The 20,190-nt window shown below is 45.9% G+C and overlaps 1 protein-coding gene across 1 annotated transcript in view; it reads left to right on the top strand.

Moving 5' to 3' along the window:
- The window catches only part of LOC130328481 (solute carrier family 52, riboflavin transporter, member 2-like), a 64,823-nt gene that overhangs the window by 14,799 nt on the left and 29,834 nt on the right, over positions 1-20,190 (top strand). Inside the window, exon 2 of the mRNA XM_056553465.1 lies at positions 13,306-13,439. Within this exon, the coding sequence (XP_056409440.1) occupies positions 13,316-13,439 (124 nt within the window). The 5' untranslated portion in view covers positions 13,306-13,315. The remainder of the gene's footprint in view (positions 1-13,305; positions 13,440-20,190) is intronic.

Here is a 20,190-nt window from a genome sequence, read left to right as displayed (position 1 = left end):
GGTATAGATTAGATTGGGGGGGATGTGTAGAGGAGAGGACTGGTGTATAGATTAGATTTGGGGATCTGTAGAGGAGAGGACTGGGGTATAGATTAGATTGGGGGGATCTGTAGAGGAGAGGACTGGGGTATAGATTAGATTGGGGATCTGTAGAGGAGAGGACTGGGGTATAGATTAGATTGGGGGGATCTGTAGAGGAGAGGACTGGGGTATAGATTAGATTGGGGGGATCTGTAGAGGAGAGGACTGGGGTATAGATTAGATTGGGGGGGGGATCTGTAGAGGAGAGGACTGGGGCATAGATTAGATTGGGGGGGATCTGTAGAGGAGAGGACTGGGGCATAGATTAGATTGGGGGGGATCTGTAGAGGAGAGGACTGTGGTATAGATTAGATTGGGGGGATCTGTAGAGGAGAGGACTGGGGTATAGATTAGATTGGGGGGGATGTGTAGAGGAGAGGACTGGTGTATAGATTAGATTTGGGGATCTGTAGAGGAGAGGACTGGGGTATAGATTAGATTGGGGGGATCTGTAGAGGAGAGGACTGGGGTATAGATTAGATTGGGGATCTGTAGAGGAGAGGACTGGGGTATAGATTAGATTGGGGGGATCTGTAGAGGAGAGGACTGGGGTATAGATTAGATTGGGGGGATCTGTAGAGGAGAGGACTGGGGTATAGATTAGATTGGGGGGGATCTGTAGAGGAGAGGACTGGGGCATAGATTAGATTGGGGGGGATCTGTAGAGGAGAGGACTGTGGTATAGATTAGATTGGGGGGATCTGTAGAGGAGAGGACTGGGGTATAGATTAGATTGGGGGATCTGTAGAGGAGAGGACTGGGGTATAGATTAGATTGGGGGATCTGTAGAGGAGAGGACTGGGGTATAGATTAGATTGGGGGATCTGTAGAAGAGAGGACTGGTGTATAGATTAGATTGGGGGATCTGTAGAGGAGAGGACTGGGGTATAGATTAGATTGGGGGGATCTGTAGAGGAGAGGACTGGGGTATAGATTAGATTGGGGGATCTGTAGAGGAGAGTACTGGGGTATAGATTAGATTGGGGGATCTGTAGAGGAGAGGACTGGGGTATAGATTAGATTGGTGGATCTGTAGAGGAGAGGACTGGGGTATAGATTAGATTGGGGGATCTGTAGAGGGGAGGACTGGGGTATAGATTAGATTGGTGGATCTGTAGAGGAGAGGACTGGGGTATAGATTAGATTGGGGATCTGTAGAGGAGAGGACTGGGGTATAGATTAGATTGGGGGGGATCTGTAGAGGAGAGGACTGGGGTATAGATTAGATTGAGGGATCTGTAGAGGAGAGGACTGGGGTATAAATTAGATTGGTGGATCTGTAGAGGAGAGGACTGGGGTATAGATTAGATTGGGGGATCTGTAGAGGGGAGGACTGGGGTATAGATTAGATTGGGGGGATCTGTAGAGGAGAGGACTGGGGTATAGATTAGATTGGGGGGGATCTGTAGAGGAGAGGACTGGTGTATAGATTACATTGGGGGGGATCTGTAGAGGAGAGGACTGGGGTATAGATTAGATTGGGGGGGGATCTGTAGAGGAGAGGACTGGGGTATAGATTAGATTGGGGGATCTGTAGAGGACAGGACTGGGGTATAGATTAGATTGGGGGATCTGTAGAGGAGAGGACTGGGGTATAGATTAGATTGGGGGGATCTGTAGAGGAGAGGACTGGGGTATAGATTAGATTGGGGGGATCTGTAGAGGAGAGGACTGGGGTATAGATTAGATTGGGGGATCTGTAGAGGAGAGGACTGGGGTATAGATTAGATTGGGGGGGATGTGTAGAGGAGAGGACTGGGGTATAGATTAGATTGGGGGGGATCTGTAGAGGAGAGGACTGGGGTATAGATTAGATTGGGGGATCTGTAGAGGAGAGGACTGGGGTATAGATTAGATTGGGGATCTGTAGAGGAGAGGATTGGGGTATAGATTAGATTGGGGATCTGTAGAGGAGAGGATTGGGGTATAGATTAGATTGGGGGGGATGTGTAGAGGAGAGGACTGTGGTATAGATTAGATTGGGGGGGATCTGTAGAGGAGAGGACTGGGGTATAGATTAGATTGGGGGGATCTGTAGAGGAGAGGACTGGGGTATAGATTAGATTGGGAGATCTGTAGAGGAGAGGACTGGGGTATAGATTAGATTGGGGATCTGTAGAGGAGAGGACTGGGATATAGATTAGATTGGGGATCTGTAGAGGAGAGTTCTGGGGTATAGATTAGATTGGGGGATCTGTAGAGGAGAGGACCGGGGTATAGATTAGATTGGGGATCTGTAGAGGAGAGGACCGGGGTATAGATTAGATTGGGGGGGATCTGTAGAGGAGAGGACTGGGGTATAGATTAGATTGGGGGGATCTGTAGAGGAGAGGACTGGGGTATAGATTATATTGGGGGATCTGTAGAGGAGAGGACTGGGGTATAGATTAGATTGGGGATCTGTAGAGGAGAGGACTGGGGTATAGATTCGATTGGGGGGGATCTGTAGAGGAGAGGACTGGGGTATAGATTAGATTGGGGGATCTGTAGAGGAGATGACTGGGGTATAGATTAGATTGGGGATCTGTAGAGGAGAGGACTGGGGTATAGATTAGATTGGGGGATCTGTAGAGGAGAGGACTGGGGTATAGATTAGATTGGGGGGGATCTGTAGAGGAGAGTACTGGGGTATAGATTAGATTGGGGGGGATCTGTAGAGGAGAGGACTGGGGTATAGATTAGATTGGGGGGATCTGTAGAGGAGAGGACTGGGGTATATATTAGAGTGGGGGATCTGTAGAGGAGAGGACTGGGGTATAGATTAGATTGGGGGGGATGTGTAGAGGAGAGGACTGGGGTATAGATTAGATTGAGGGGGATGTGTAGAGGAGAGGACTGGGGTATAGATTGGGGGATGTGTAGAGGAGAGGACTGGGGTATAGATTAGATTGGGGGGGGATGTGTAGAGGAGAGGACTGGGGTATAGATTAGATTGGGGGGGATGTGTAGAGGAGAGGACTGGGGTATAGATTAGATTGGGGGGGATGAGGAGAGGACTGGTGTATAGATTAGATTGGGGGATCTGTAGAGGAGAAGACTGGGGTATAGATTAGATTGGGGGATCTGTAGAGGAGAGGACTGGGGTATAGATTAGATTGGGGATCTGTAGAGGAGAGGACTGGGGTATAGATTAGATTGGGGGGATCTGTAGAGGAGAGGACTGGGGTATAGATTGGGGGATCTGTAGAGGAGAGGACTGGGGTATAGATTTGGGGATCTGTAGAGGAGAGGACTGGGGTATAGATTAGATTGGGGGGGGATCTGTAGAGGAGAGGACTGGGGTATAGATTAGATTGGGGGGATCTGTAGAGGAGAGGACTGGGGTATAGATTAGATTGGGGATCTGTAGAGGAGAGGACTGGGGTATAGATTAGATTGGGGGATCTGTAGAGGAGAGGACTGTGGTATAGATTCGATTGGGGGGGGATCTGTAGAGGAGAGGACTGGGGTATAGATTCGATTGGGGGGGGATCTGTAGAGGAGAGGACTGGGGTATAGATTAGATTGGGGGGGATCTGTAGAGGAGAGGACTGGGGTATAGATTAGATTGGGGGATCTTTAGAGGGGAGGACTGGGGTATAGATTAGATTGGGGGGGATCTGTAGAGGAGAGGACTGGGGTATAGATTAGATTGGGGGGGATCTGTAGAGGAGAGGACTGGGGTATAGATTGGGGGATCTGTAGAGGAGAGGACTGGGGTATAGATTAGATTGGGGGGATCTGTAGAGGAGAGGACTGGGGTATAGATTAGATTGGGGGGATCTGTAGAGGAGAGGACTGGGGTATAGATTAGATTGGGGGGATCTGTAGAGGAGAGGACTGGGGTATAGATTGGGGGATCTGTAGAGGAGAGGACTGGGGTATATATTAGATTGGGGGATCTGTAGAGGAGAGGACTGGGGTATAGATTAGATTGGGGGGGATCTGTAGAGGAGAGGACTGGGGTATAGATTAGATTGGGGGATCTGTAGAGGAGAGGACTGGGCTATAGATTAGATTGGGGGGGATCTGTAGAGGAGAGGACTGGGGTATAGATTAGATTGGGGGATCTGTAGAGGAGAGGACTGGGGTATAGATTAGATTGGTGGATGTGTAGAGGAGAGGACTGGGGTATAGATTAGATTGGGGGATCTGTAGAGGAGAGGACTGGGGTATAGATTGGGGGATCTGTAGAGGAGAGGACTGGGGTAAAGATTGGGGGATCTGTAGAGGAGAGGACTGGGATATAGATTAGATTGGGGGATCTGTAGAGGAGAGGACTGGGGTATAGATTAGATTGGGGGGATCTGTAGAGGAGAGGACTGGGGTATAGATTAGATTGGGGGATCTGTAGAGGAGAGGACTGGGGTATATATTAGATTGGTGGATCTGTAGAGGAGAGGACTGGGGTATAGATTAGATTGGGGATCTGTAGAGGAGAGGACTGGGGTATAGATTAGATTGGGGGGGATCTGTAGAGGAGAGGACTGGGGTATAGATTAGATTGGGGGATCTGTAGAGGAGAGGACTGGGGTTTAGATTAGATTGGGGGGGATGTGTAGAGGAGAGGACTGGTGTATAGATTAGATTTGGGGATCTGTAGAGGAGAGGACTGGGGTATAGATTAGATTGGGGGGATCTGTAGAGGAGAGGACTGGGGTATAGATTAGATTGGGGATCTGTAGAGGAGAGGACTGGGGTATAGATTAGATTGGGGGGATCTGTAGAGGAGAGGACTGGGGTATAGATTAGATTGGGGGGATCTGTAGAGGAGAGGACTGGGGTATAGATTAGATTGGGGGGGGATCTGTAGAGGAGAGGACTGGGGCATAGATTAGATTAAGGGGGATCTGTAGAGGAGAGGACTGTGGTATAGATTAGATTGGGGGGATCTGTAGAGGAGAGGACTGGGGTATAGATTAGATTGGGGGATCTGTAGAGGAGAGGACTGGGGTATAGATTAGATTGGGGGATCTGTAGAGGAGAGGACTGGGGTATAGATTAGATTGGGGGATCTGTAGAAGAGAGGACTGGTGTATAGATTAGATTGGGGGATCTGTAGAGGAGAGGACTGGGGTATAGATTAGATTGGGGGGATCTGTAGAGGAGAGGACTGGGGTATATATTAGATTGGGGAATCTGTAGAGGAGAGGACTGGGGTATAGATTAGATTGGGGGATCTGTAGAGGAGAGGACTGGGGTATAGATTAGATTGGGGGGGATCTGTAGAGGAGAGGACTGGGGTATAGATTAGATTGGGGGATCTGTAGAGGAGAGGACTGGGGTATAGATTAGATTGGTGGATCTGTAGAGGAGAGGACTGGGGTATAGATTAGATTGGGGGATCTGTAGAGGGGAGGACTGGGGTATAGATTAGATTGGGGGATGTGTAGAGGAGAGGACTGGGGTATAGATTAGATTGGGGGGGATCTGTAGAGGAGAGGACTGGGGTATAGATTACATTGGGGGGGGATCTGTAGAGGAGAGGACTGGGGTATAGATTAGATTGGGGGGGATCTGTAGAGGAGAGGACTGGGGTATAGATTAGATTGGGGGATCTGTAGAGGACAGGACTGGGGTATAGATTAGATTGGGGGATCTGTAGAGGAGAGGACTGGGGTATAGATTAGATTGGGGGGATCTGTAGAGGAGAGGACTGGGGTATAGATTAGATTGGGGGGATCTGTAGAGGAGAGGACTGGGGTATAGATTAGATTGGGGGATCTGTAGAGGAGAGGACTGGGGTATAGATTAGATTGGGGGGGATGTGTAGAGGAGAGGACTGGGGTATAGATTAGATTGGGGGGGATCTGTAGAGGAGAGGACTGGGGTATAGATTAGATTGGGGGATCTGCAGAGGAGAGGACTGGGGTATAGATTAGATTGGGGATCTGTAGAGGAGAGGACTGGGGTATAGATTAGATTGGCGGATCTGTAGAGGAGAGGACTGGGGTATAGATTAGATTGGGGGGGATGTGTAGAGGAGAGGACTGGGGTATAGATTAGATTGGGGGGATCTGTAGAGGAGAGGACTGGGGTATAGATTAGATTGGGGGATCTGTAGAGGAGAGAACTGGGGTATAGATTAGATTGGGGATCTGTAGAGGAGAGGATTGGGGTATAGATTAGATTGGGGATCTGTAGAGGAGAGGATTGGGGTATAGATTAGATTGGGGGGGATGTGTAGAGGAGAGGACTGTGGTATAGATTAAATTGGGGGGATCTGTAGAGGAGAGGACTGGGGTATAGATTAGATTGGGGGGATCTGTAGAGGAGAGGACTGGGGTATAGATTAGATTGGGAGATCTGTAGAGGAGAGGACTGGGGTATAGATTAGATTGGGGATCTGTAGAGGAGAGGACTGGGGTATAGATTAGATTGGGGATCTGTAGAGGAGAGGACTGGGGTATAGATTAGATTGGGGGGATCTGTAGAGGAGAGGACTGGGGTATAGATTATATTGGGGGATCTGTAGAGGAGAGGACTGGGGTATAGATTAGATTGGGGATCTGTAGAGGAGAGGACTGGGGTATAGATTCGATTGGGGGGGATCTGTAGAGGAGAGGACTGGGGTATAGATTAGTTTGGGGGATCTGTAGAGGAGATGACTGGGGTATAGATTAGATTGGGGATCTGTAGAGGAGAGGACTGGGGTATAGATTAGATTGGGGGATCTGTAGAGGAGAGGACTGGGGTATAGATTAGATTGGGGGGGATCTGTAGAGGAGAGGACTGGGGTATAGATTAGATTGGGGGGGGGTCTGTAGAGGAGAGGACTGGGGTATAGATTAGATTGGGGGGATCTGTAGAGGAGAGGACTGGGGTATATATTAGAGTGGGGGATCTGTAGAGGAGAGGACTGGGGTATAGATTAGATTGGGGGGGATGTGTAGAGGAGAGGACAGGGGTATAGATTAGATTGAGGGGGATGTGTAGAGGAGAGGACTGGGGTATAGATTGGGGGATGTGTAGAGGAGAGGACTGGGGTATAGATTAGATTGGGGGGGGATGTGTAGAGGAGAGGACTGGGGTATAGATTAGATTGGAGGGGATGTGTAGAGGAGAGGACTGGGGTATAGATTAGATTGGGGGGGATGAGGAGAGGACTGGTGTATAGATTAGATTGGGGGGGGATGTGTAGAGGAGAGGACTGGTGTATAGATTAGATTGGGGGATCTGTAGAGGAGAGGACTGGGGTATAGATTAGATTGGGGGATCTGTAGAGGAGAGGACTGGGGTATAGATTAGATTGGGGATCTGTAGAGGAGAGGACTGGGGTATAGATTAGATTGGGGGGATCTGTAGAGGAGAGGACTGGGGTATAGATTGGGGGATCTGTAGAGGAGAGGACTGGGGTATAGATTTGGGGATCTGTAGAGGAGAGGACTGGGGTATAGATTAGATTGGGGGATCTGTAGAGGAGAGGATTGGGGTATAGATTAGATTGGGGGATCTGTAGAGGAGAGGACTGGGGTATAGATTAGATTGGGGGGATCTGTAGAGGAGAGGACTGGGGTATAGATTAGATTGGGGGATCTTTAGAGGGGAGGACTGGGGTATAGATTAGATTGGGGGGGATCTGTAGAGGAGAGGACTGGGGTATAGATTAGATTGGGGGGGATCTGTAGAGGAGAGGACTGGGGTATAGATTGGGGGATCTGTAGAGGAGAGGACTGGGGTATAGATTAGATTGGGGGGATCTGTAGAGGAGAGGACTGGGGTATAGATTAGATTGGGGGGATCTGTAGAGGAGAGGACTGGGGTATAGATTAGATTGGGGGGATCTGTAGAGGAGAGGACTGGGGTATAGATTGGGGGATCTGTAGAGGAGAGGACTGGGGTATATATTAGATTGGGGGATCTGTAGAGGAGAGGACTGGGGTATAGATTAGATTGGGGGGATCTGTAGAGGAGAGGACTGGGGTATAGATTAGATTGGGGGATCTGTAGAGGAGAGGACTGAGGTATAGATTAGATTGGTGGATGTGTAGAGGAGAGGACTGGGGTATAGATTAGATTGGGGGATCTGTAGAGGAGAGGACTGGGGTATAGATTGGGGGATCTGTAGAGGAGAGGACTGGGGTAAAGATTGGGGGATCTGTAGAGGAGAGGACTGGGATATAGATTAGATTGGGGGATCTGTAGAGGAGAGGACTGGGGTATAGATTAGATTGGGGGGATCTGTAGAGGAGAGGACTGGGGTATAGATTAGATTGGTGGATCTGTAGAGGAGAGGACTGGGGTATAGATTAGATTGGGGATCTGTAGAGGAGAGGACTGGGGTATAGATTAGATTGGGGGGGATCTGTAGAGGAGAGGACTGGGGTATAGATTAGATTGGGGGATCTGTAGAGGAGAGGACTGGGGTATAGATTAGATTGGGGGGGATGTGTAGAGGAGAGGACTGGTGTATAGATTAGATTTGGGGATCTGTAGAGGAGAGGACTGGGGTATAGATTAGATTGGGGGGATCTGTAGAGGAGAGGACTGGGGTATAGATTAGATTGGGGATCTGTAGAGGAGAGGACTGGGGTATAGATTAGATTGGGGGGATCTGTAGAGGAGAGGACTGGGGTATAGATTAGATTGGGGGGATCTGTAGAGGAGAGGACTGGGGTATAGATTAGATTGGGGGGGGGGATCTGTAGAGGAGAGGACTGGGGCATAGATTAGATTGGGGGGGATCTGTAGAGGAGAGGACTGTGGTATAGATTAGATTGGGGGGATCTGTAGAGGAGAGGACTGGGGTATAGATTAGATTGGGGGATCTGTAGAGGAGAGGACTGGGGTATAGATTAGATTGGGGGATCTGTAGAGGAGAGGACTGGGGTATAGATTAGATTGGGGGATCTGTAGAAGAGAGGACTGGTGTATAGATTAGATTGGGGGATCTGTAGAGGAGAGGACTGGGGTATAGATTAGATTGGGGGGGGATCTGTAGAGGAGAGGACTGGGGTATAGATTAGATTGGGGGATCTGTAGAGGAGAGGACTGGGGTATAGATTAGATTGGGGGGGATCTGTAGAGGAGAGGACTGGGGTATAGATTAGATTGGGGGATCTGTAGAGGAGAGGACTGGGGTATAGATTAGATTGGTGGATCTGTAGAGGAGAGGACTGGGGTATAGATTAGATTGGGGGATCTGTAGAGGGGAGGACTGGGGTATAGATTAGATTGGGGGATGTGTAGAGGAGAGGACTGGGGTATAGATTAGATTGGGGGGGATCTGTAGAGGAGAGGACTGGGGTATAGATTACATTGGGGGGGGATCTGTAGAGGAGAGGACTGGGGTATAGATTAGATTGGGGGGGATCTGTAGAGGAGAGGACTGGGGTATAGATTAGATTGGGGGATCTGTAGAGGACAGGACTGGGGTATAGATTAGATTGGGGGATCTGTAGAGGAGAGGACTGGGGTATAGATTAGATTTGGGGGGATCTGTAGAGGAGAGGACTGGGGTATAGATTAGATTGGGGGGATCTGTAGAGGAGAGGACTGGGGTATAGATTAGATTGGGGGATCTGTAGAGGAGAGGACTGGGGTATAGATTAGATTGGGGGGATGTGTAGAGGAGAGGACTGGGGTATAGATTAGATTGGGGGGGATCTGTAGAGGAGAGGACTGGGGTATAGATTAGATTGGGGGATCTGCAGAGGAGAGGACTGGGGTATAGATTAGATTGGGGATCTGTAGAGGAGAGGATTGGGGTATAGATTAGATTGGCGGATCTGTAGAGGAGAGGACTGGGGTATAGATTAGATTGGGGGGGATGTGTAGAGGAGAGGACTGGGGTATAGATTAGATTGGGGGGATCTGTAGAGGAGAGGACTGGGGTATAGATTAGATTGGGGGATCTGTAGAGGAGAGAACTGGGGTATAGATTAGATTGGGGATCTGTAGAGGAGAGGATTGGGGTATAGATTAGATTGGGGATCTGTAGAGGAGAGGACTGGGGTATAGATTAGATTGGGGGGGATGTGTATAGGAGAGGACTGTGGTATAGATTAAATTGGGGGGATCTGTAGAGGAGAGGACTGGGGTATAGATTAGATTGGGGGGATCTGTAGAGGAGAGGACTGGGGTATAGATTAGATTGGGAGATCTGTAGAGGAGAGGACTGGGGTATAGATTAGATTGGGGGATCTGTAGAGGAGAGGACTGGGGTATAGATTAGATTGGGGGGGATCTGTAGAGGAGAGGACCGGGGTATAGATTAGATTGGGGATCTGTAGAGGAGAGGACCGGGGTATAGATTAGATTGGGGGGGATCTGTAGAGGAGAGGACTGGGGTATAGATTAGATTGGGGGGATCTGTAGAGGAGAGGACTGGGGTATAGATTATATTGGGGGATCTGTAGAGGAGAGGACTGGGGTATAGATTAGATTGGGGATCTGTAGAGGAGAGGACTGGGGTATAGATTCGATTGGGGGGGATCTGTAGAGGAGAGGACTGGGGTATAGATTAGATTGGGGGATCTGTAGAGGAGAGGACTGGGGTATAGATTAGATTGGGGGGGATCTGTAGAGGAGAGGACTGGGGTATAGATTAGATTGGGGGGGGATCTGTAGAGGAGAGGACTGGGGTATAGATTAGATTGGGGGGATCTGTAGAGGAGAGGACTGGGGTATATATTAGAGTGGGGGATCTGTAGAGGAGAGGACTGGGGTATAGATTAGATTGGGGGGGATGTGTAGAGGAGAGGACAGGGGTATAGATTAGATTGAGGGGGATGTGTAGAGGAGAGGACTGGGGTATAGATTAGATTGGGGGGGGGATGTGTAGAGGAGAGGACTGGGGTATAGATTAGATTGGAGGGGATGTGTAGAGGAGAGGACTGGGGTATAGATTAGATTGGGGGGGATGAGGAGAGGACTGGTGTATAGATTAGATTGGGGGATCTGTAGAGGAGAGGACTGGGGTATAGATTAGATTGGGGGATCTGTAGAGGAGAGGACTGGGGTATAGATTAGATTGGGGATCTGTAGAGGAGAGGACTGGGGTATAGATTAGATTGGGGGGATCTGTAGAGGAGAGGACTGGGGTATAGATTGGGGGATCTGTAGAGGAGAGGACTGGGGTATAGATTTGGGGATCTGTAGAGGAGAGGACTGGGGTATAGATTAGATTGGGGGATCTGTAGAGGAGAGGATTGGGGTATAGATTAGATTGGGGGATCTGTAGAGGAGAGGACTGGGGTATAGATTAGATTGGGGGATCTGTAGAGGAGAGGACTGGGGTATAGATTAGATTGGGGGGATCTGTAGAGGAGAGGACTGGGGTATAGATTAGATTGGGGGATCTGTAGAGGGGAGGACTGGGGTATAGATTAGATTGGGGGATCTGTAGAGGAGAGGACTGGGGTATAGATTAGATTGGGGGGGATCTGTAGAGGAGAGGACTGGGGTATAGATTAGATTGGGGGGATCTGTAGAGGAGAGGACTGGGGTATAGATTGGGGGATCTGTAGAGGAGAGGACTGGGGTATAGATTAGATTGGGGGGATCTGTAGAGGAGAGGACTGGGGTATAGATTAGATTGGGGGGATCTGTAGAGGAGAGGACTGGGGTATAGATTAGATTGGGGGGATCTGTAGAGGAGAGGACTGGGGTATAGATTAGATTGGGGGGATCTGTAGAGGAGAGGACTGGGGTATAGATTAGATTGGGGGATCTGTAGAGGAGAGGACTGGGGTATAGATTAGATTGGGGGGATCTGTAGAGGAGAGGACTGGGGTATAGATTAGATTGGGGGATCTGTAGAGGAGAGGACTGGGGTATAGATTAGATTGGGGGGATCTGTAGAGGAGAGGACTGGGGTATAGATTAGATTGGGGGGGATCTGTAGAGGAGAGGACTGGGGTATAGATTAGATTGGGGGGATCTGTAGAGGAGAGGACTGGGGTATAGATTAGATTGGGGGGATCTGTAGAGGAGAGGACTGGGGTATAGATTAGATTGGGGATCTGTAGAGGAGAGGACTGGGGTATAGATTAGATTGGGGGATCTGTAGAGGAGAGGACTGGGGTATAGATTAGATTGGGGATCTGTAGAGGAGAGGACTGGGGTATAGATTAGATTGGGGGATCTGTAGAGGAGAGGACTGGGGTATAGATTAGATTGGGGGATCTGTAGAGGAGAGGATTGGGGTATAGATTAGATTGGGGATCTGTAGAGGAGAGGACTGGGGTATAGATTAGATTGGGGATCTGTAGAGGAGAGGACTGGGGTATAGATTAGATTGAGGGATCTGTAGAGGAGAGGACTGGGGTATAGATTAGATTGGGGGGGATCTGTAGAGGAGATGACTGGGGTATAGATTAGATTGGGGGATCTGTAGAGGAGAGGACTGGGGTATAGATTAGATTGGGGATCTGTAGAGGAGAGGACTGGGGTATAGATTAGATTGGGGGGATCTGTAGAGGAGAGGACTGGGGTATAGATTAGATTGGGGGGATCTGTAGAGGAGAGGACTGGGGTATAGATTAGATTGGGGGGGATCTGTAGAGGAGAGGACTGGGGTATAGATTAGATTGGGGGGATCTGTAGAGGAGAGGACTGGGGTATAGATTAGATTGGGGATCTGTAGAGGAGAGGACTGGGGTATAGATTAGATTGGGGGGATCTGTAGAGGAGAGGACTGGGGTATAGATTAGATTGGGGGGGATCTGTAGAGGAGAGGACTGGGGTATAGATTAGATTGGGGGGATCTGTAGAGGAGAGGACTGGGGTATAGATTAGATTGGGGGATCTGTAGAGGAGAGGACTGGGGTATAGAGTAGATTGGGGATCTGTAGAGGAGAGGACTGGGGTATAGATTAGATTGGGGATCTGTAGAGGAGAGGACTGGGGTATAGATTAGATTGGGGGGATCTGTAGAGGAGAGGACTGGGGTATAGATTAGATTGGGGGGGATCTGTAGAGGAGAGGACTGGGGTATAGATTGGGGGATCTGTAGAGGAGAGGACTGGGGTATAGATTAGATTGGGGGATCTGTAGAGGAGAGGACTGGGGTATAGATTAGATTGGGGATCTGTAGAGGAGAGGACTGGGGTATAGATTAGATTGGGGGGATCTGTAGAGGAGAGGACTGGGGTATAGATTAGATTGGGGGGGATCTGTAGAGGAGAGGACTGGGGTATAGATTAGATTGGGGGGGATCTGTAGAGGAGAGGACTGGGGTATAGATTAGATTGGGGGAGCTTGTCTGTTCTTTTCCTCCTCACCGTTCTGTTTCTTCTCTTTCAGAGCTGAGAATATGGAGGTGACCGGCCATTCTCTCCTCACGCACATCCTTGTCGCCCTCTTTGGGATGGGCTCCTGGGTGTCTGTAAACTCCTTGTGGGTGGAGCTTCCGGTTGTGGTGAATGAGCTCCCAGAAGGTAGGCTCATCTCTCAAGGAGTCCTGTGTTGCTCTTAATGGGAGATTGTTTAAACCATGGTTTGGGGGCCCTGGCTGATGACCGGTGAGGGGGTTGTGTAGTCCTTGGAAATTGGCTTCATTGTTATTCAGGGTGATCTCTGTTCTCCATACATCTCCTCTGTAATGGGGGCTGTGGATGTTGGGGTTTTTGCAGTCATCGCTCAATTTTTAAGCTTTATAGGAGCTTTATTCTGCTGCATGATAAAAACTTTTAAATATAAGAGGTTCTTTATTGGGACCAGGAGAGGAGTCGCACTGCAGGCTAGGGCCACTAGAGGGTGACACCTTACCGCAAATTATCACTGGTACAAAAAGGAGCTAATAAGACATAATATGCAAAAGGTAGAACCATAACAAAGAATATAGAAAGACAAAGGCTTTGATCCCAAAACGCAGCGTTGGGGTGGTGTCCCCTAAGGTTACCCTGGAACATTTTGAGACTCAGTATGTTTTTATTACTAGCATTGCTTTGCCTTGTAGTCCTTTTGGACACATGTTTATACTTGTCCTGCTATATTTTATGTTAGGGTTCTACCTATTGCATTTTATGTTGTATTAGCTCCTTTTTGTAATGAGGAGTCACCTATCTTGCTGTTCTTTCCTCCATCTTGGTGGAAATCCTCCGTTTTTTTTGTATTTTATGTGTATGTATAAAGTTTATATTGTATTTTCTATAAATGACTCCATTTGTTTCTGTAATATTGTATGTTTATGGGAGTGCATTATATTAGCAAATATTATATTTGGGCAGGTGCATTACCGGTTTTTGGAGGATTTTATATCCTATTTTAGTAACTTTAGCTATTTATACCTGCTTTTGTTAGTGTTAGTAGTGTTTAAATTATCACTAGTGACTGATAAGGCAGATTGTGACCAGACCTGTAGAGAACGGCCCAAGTAATGTCATGCTGAGCACAAGTGTAAACTGTCCCTCACTATTCCCCTCCAGAGCTTTCCTCACTATTCTGCTCTTACATCATGTCTTATTCTCCAGAGCTTTTCTCACTATTCTGCTCTTACATCATGTCTTATTCTCCAGAGCTTTTCTCACTATTCTGCTCTTACATCATGTCTTATTCTCCAGAGCTTTTCTTACTATTCTGCTCTTACATCATGTCTTACTCTCCAGAGGTTACCTCACTATTCTGCTCTTACATCATGTCTTATTCTCCAGAGCTTTTCTTACTATTCTGCTCTTACATCACGTCTTATTCTCCAGAGCTTTTCTCACTATTCTGCTCTTACATCATGTCTTATTCTCCAGAGCTTTCCTCACTATTCTGCTCTTACATCATGTCTTATTCTCCAGAGCTTTTCTTACTATTCTGCTCTTACATCACGTCTTATTCTCCAGAGCTTTTCTTACTATTCTGCTCTTACATCATGTCTTATTCTACCAGTGCTTTCCTCACTATTCTCCTGTTACATCATGTCTTATTCTCCAGAGCTTTCCTCACTATTCTCCTGTTACATCATGTCTTATTCTCCAGAGCTTTTCTTACTATTCTCCTGTTACATCATGTCTTATTCTCCAGAGCTTTCCTTACTATTCTGCTCTTACATCCTGTCTTATTCTCCAGAGCTTTCCTCACTATTCTGCTCTTACATCATGTCTTATTCTCCAGAGCTTTTCTCACTATTCTGCTCTTACATCATGTCTTATTCTCCAGAGCTTTCCTCACTATTCTGCTCTTACATCATGTCTTATTCTCCAGAGCTTTTCTCACTATTCTGCTCTTACACCATGTCTTATTCTCCAGAGCTTTCCTCACTATTCTGCTCTTACATCATGTCTTATTCTCCAGAGCTTTTCTCACTATTCTGCTCTTACACCATGTCTTATCCTCCAGAGCTTTCCTCTCTATTCTGCTCTTACATCATGTCTTATTCTCCAGAGCTTTTCTTACTATTCTGCTCTTACATCATGTCTTATCCTCCAGAGCTTTCCTCACTATTCTGCTCTTACATCATGTCTTATCCTCCAGAGCTTTTCTCACTATTCTGCTCTTACATCATGTCTTATTCTCCAGAGCTTTTCTCACTATTCTGCTCTTACACCATGTCTTATTCTCCAGAGCTTTCCTCACTATTCTGCTCTTACATCATGTCTTATCCTCCAGAGCTTTTCTCACTATTCTGCTCTTACACCATGTCTTATTCTCCAGAGCTTTTCTCACTATTCTGCTCTTACATCATGTCTTATTCTCCAGAGCTTTCCTCTCTATTTTGCTCTTACATCATGTCTTATTCTCCAGAGCTTTTCTTACTATTCTCCTGTTACATCATGTCTTATTCTCCAGAGCTTTCCTCACTATTCTGCTCTTACATCATGTCTTATTCTCCAGAGCTTTTCTCACTATTCTGCTCTTACATCATGTCTTATTCTCCAGAGCTTTCCTCACTATTCTGCTCTTACATCATGTCTTATTCTCCAGAGCTTTTCTCACTATTCTGCTCTTACATCATGTCTTATCCTCCAGAGCTTTCCTCACTATTCTACTCTTACATCATGTCTTATTCTCCAGAGCTTTTCTCACTATTCTCCTGTTTCATCATGTCTTATTCTCCAGAGCTTTCCTCACTATTCTGCTCTTACATCATGTCTTATTCTCCAGAGCTTTCCTCACTATTCTCCTGTTTCATCATGTCTTATTCTCCAGAGCTTTCCTCACTATTCTGCTCTTATATCATGTCTTATTCTCCAGAGCTTTTCTTACTATTCTGCTCTTACATCCTGTCTTATTCTCCAGAGCTTTCCTCACTATTCTGCTCTTACATCATGTCTTATCCTCCAGAGCTTTTCTCACTATTCTGCTCTTACATCATGTCTTATCGTCCAGAGCTTTTCTCACTATTCTGCTCTTACATCATGTCTTATTCTCCAGAGCTTTCCTCTCTATTCTGCTCTTACATCATGTCTTATTCTCCAGAGCTTTTCTTACTATTCTCCTGTTACATCATATCTTATTCTCCAGAGCTTTCCTCACTATTCTGCTCTTACATCATGTCTTATTCTCCAGAGCTTTTCTCACTATTCTGCTCTTACATCATGTCTTATTCTCCAGAGCTTTCCTCACTATTCTGCTCTTACATCATGTCTTATTCTCCAGAGCTTTTCTTACTATTCTGCTCTTACATCATGTCTTCTTCTCCAGAGCTCTCCTCACTATTCTGCTCTTACACCATGTCTTATTCTCCAGAGCTTTCCTCACTATTCTGCTCTTACATCATGTCTTATTCTCCAGAGCTTTCCTCACTATTCTGCTCTTACATCATGTCTTCTTCTCCAGAGCTTTCCTCACTATTCTGCTCTTACACCATGTCTTATTCTCCAGAGCTTTTCTCACTATTCTGCTCTTACATCATGTCTTATTCTCCAGAGCTTTTCTCACTATTCTGCTCTTACACCATGTCTTATTCTCCAGAGCTTTTCTCACTATTCTGCTCTTACATCATGTCTTATTCTCCAGAGCTTTCCTCTCTATTCTGCTCTTACATCATGTCTTATTCTCCAGAGCTTTTCTTACTATTCTCCTGTTACATCATGTCTTATTCTCCAGAGCTTTTCTCACTATTCTGCTCTTACATCATGTCTTATTCTCCAGAGCTTTCCTCTCTATTCTGCTCTTACATCATGTCTTATTCTCCAGAGCTTTTCTTACTATTCTCCTGTTACATCATGTCTTATTCTCCAGAGCTTTTCTCACTATTCTGCTCTTACATCATGTCTTATTCTCCAGAGCTTTTCTCACTATTCTGCTCTTACATCATGTCTTATTCTCCAGAGCTTTCCTCACTATTCTGCTCTTACATCATGTCTTATTCTCCAGAGCTTTCCTCTCTATTCTGCTCTTACATCATGTCTTATTCTCCAGAGCTTTTCTTACTATTCTCCTGTTACATCATGTCTTATTCTCCAGAGCTTTTCTCACTATTCTGCTCTTACATCATGTCTTATTCTCCAGAGCTTTTCTCACTATTCTGCTCTTACATCATGTCTTATTCTCCAGAGCTTTTCTCACTATTCTGCTCTTACATCATGTCTTATTCTCCAGAGCTTTTCTCACTATTCTGCTCTTACACCATGTCTTATTCTCCAGAGCTTTCCTCACTATTCTGCTCTTACATCATGTCTTATCCTCCAGAGCTTTTCTCACTATTCTGCTCTTACATCATGTCTTATTCTCCAGAGCTTTTCTCACTATTCTGCTCTTACATCATGTCTTATTCTCCAGAGCTTTCCTCTCTATTCTGCTCTTACATCGTGTCTTATTCTCCAGAGCTTTTCTTACTATTCTCCTGTTACATCATGTCTTATTCTCCAGAGCTTTTCTCACTATTCTGCTCTCACATCATGTCTTATTCTCCAGAGCTTTCCTCACTATTCTGCTCTCACATCATGTCTTATTCTCCAGAGCTTTTCTCACTATTCTGCTCTTACATCATGTCTTATTCTCCAGAGCTTTTCTCACTATTCTGCTCTTACATCAAGTCTTATTCTCCAGAGCTTTTCTTACTATTCTGCTCTTACATCATGTCTTATTCTCCAGAGCTTTCCTCACTATTCTGCTCTTACATCATGTCTTATTCTCCAGAGCTTCTTACTATTCTGCTCTTACATCATGTCTTATTCTCCAGAGCTTTCCTCAATATTCTGCTCTTACATCATGTCTTATTCTCCAGAGCTTTCCTCAATATTCTGCTCTTACATCATGTCTTATTCTCCAGAGCTTCTTACTATTCTGCTCTTACATCATGTCTTATTCTCCAGAGCTTTCCTCACTATTCTGCTCTTACATCATGTCTCTTATTCTCCAGAGCTTTTCTTACTATTCTGCTCTTACATCCTGTCTTATTCTCCAGAGCTTTCCTCACTATTCTGCTCTTACATCATGTCTTATCCTCCAGAGCTTTTCTCACTATTCTGCTCTTACATCATGTCTTATCGTCCAGAGCTTTTCTCACTATTCTGCTCTTACATCATGTCTTATTCTCCAGAGCTTTCCTCTCTATTCTGCTCTTACATCATGTCTTATTCTCCAGAGCTTTTCTTACTATTCTCCTGTTACATCATATCTTATTCTCCAGAGCTTTCCTCACTATTCTGCTCTTACATCATGTCTTATTCTCCAGAGCTTTTCTCACTATTCTGCTCTTACATCATGTCTTATTCTCCAGAGCTTTCCTCACTATTCTGCTCTTACATCATGTCTTATTCTCCAGAGCTTTTCTTACTATTCTGCTCTTACATCATGTCTTCTTCTCCAGAGCTCTCCTCACTATTCTGCTCTTACACCATGTCTTATTCTCCAGAGCTTTCCTCACTATTCTGCTCTTACATCATGTCTTATTCTCCAGAGCTTTCCTCACTATTCTGCTCTTACATCATGTCTTCTTCTCCAGAGCTTTCCTCACTATTCTGCTCTTACACCATGTCTTATTCTCCAGAGCTTTTCTCACTATTCTGCTCTTACATCATGTCTTATTCTCCAGAGCTTTTCTCACTATTCTGCTCTTACACCATGTCTTATTCTCCAGAGCTTTTCTCACTATTCTGCTCTTACATCATGTCTTATTCTCCAGAGCTTTCCTCTCTATTCTGCTCTTACATCATGTCTTATTCTCCAGAGCTTTTCTTACTATTCTCCTGTTACATCATGTCTTATTCTCCAGAGCTTTTCTCACTATTCTGCTCTTACATCATGTCTTATTCTCCAGAGCTTTCCTCTCTATTCTGCTCTTACATCATGTCTTATTCTCCAGAGCTTTTCTTACTATTCTCCTGTTACATCATGTCTTATTCTCCAGAGCTTTTCTCACTATTCTGCTCTTACATCATGTCTTATTCTCCAGAGCTTTTCTCACTATTCTGCTCTTACATCATGTCTTATTCTCCAGAGCTTTCCTCACTATTCTGCTCTTACATCATGTCTTATTCTCCAGAGCTTTCCTCTCTATTCTGCTCTTACATCATGTCTTATTCTCCAGAGCTTTTCTTACTATTCTCCTGTTACATCATGTCTTATTCTCCAGAGCTTTTCTCACTATTCTGCTCTTACATCATGTCTTATTCTCCAGAGCTTTTCTCACTATTCTGCTCTTACATCATGTCTTATTCTCCAGAGCTTTTCTCACTATTCTGCTCTTACATCATGTCTTATTCTCCAGAGCTTTTCTCACTATTCTGCTCTTACACCATGTCTTATTCTCCAGAGCTTTCCTCACTATTCTGCTCTTACATCATGTCTTATCCTCCAGAGCTTTTCTCACTATTCTGCTCTTACATCATGTCTTATTCTCCAGAGCTTTTCTCACTATTCTGCTCTTACATCATGTCTTATTCTCCAGAGCTTTCCTCTCTATTCTGCTCTTACATCGTGTCTTATTCTCCAGAGCTTTTCTTACTATTCTCCTGTTACATCATGTCTTATTCTCCAGAGCTTTTCTCACTATTCTGCTCTCACATCATGTCTTATTCTCCAGAGCTTTCCTCACTATTCTGCTCTCACATCATGTCTTATTCTCCAGAGCTTTTCTCACTATTCTGCTCTTACATCATGTCTTATTCTCCAGAGCTTTTCTCACTATTCTGCTCTTACATCAAGTCTTATTCTCCAGAGCTTTTCTTACTATTCTGCTCTTACATCATGTCTTATTCTCCAGAGCTTTCCTCACTATTCTGCTCTTACATCATGTCTTATTCTCCAGAG

Source organism: Hyla sarda, unplaced genomic scaffold, assembly GCF_029499605.1.
Source record: "Hyla sarda isolate aHylSar1 unplaced genomic scaffold, aHylSar1.hap1 scaffold_308, whole genome shotgun sequence".
NCBI lineage: Eukaryota > Metazoa > Chordata > Amphibia > Anura > Hylidae > Hyla > Hyla sarda.
This window is presented reverse-complemented; position numbering and strand designations above follow the sequence as displayed.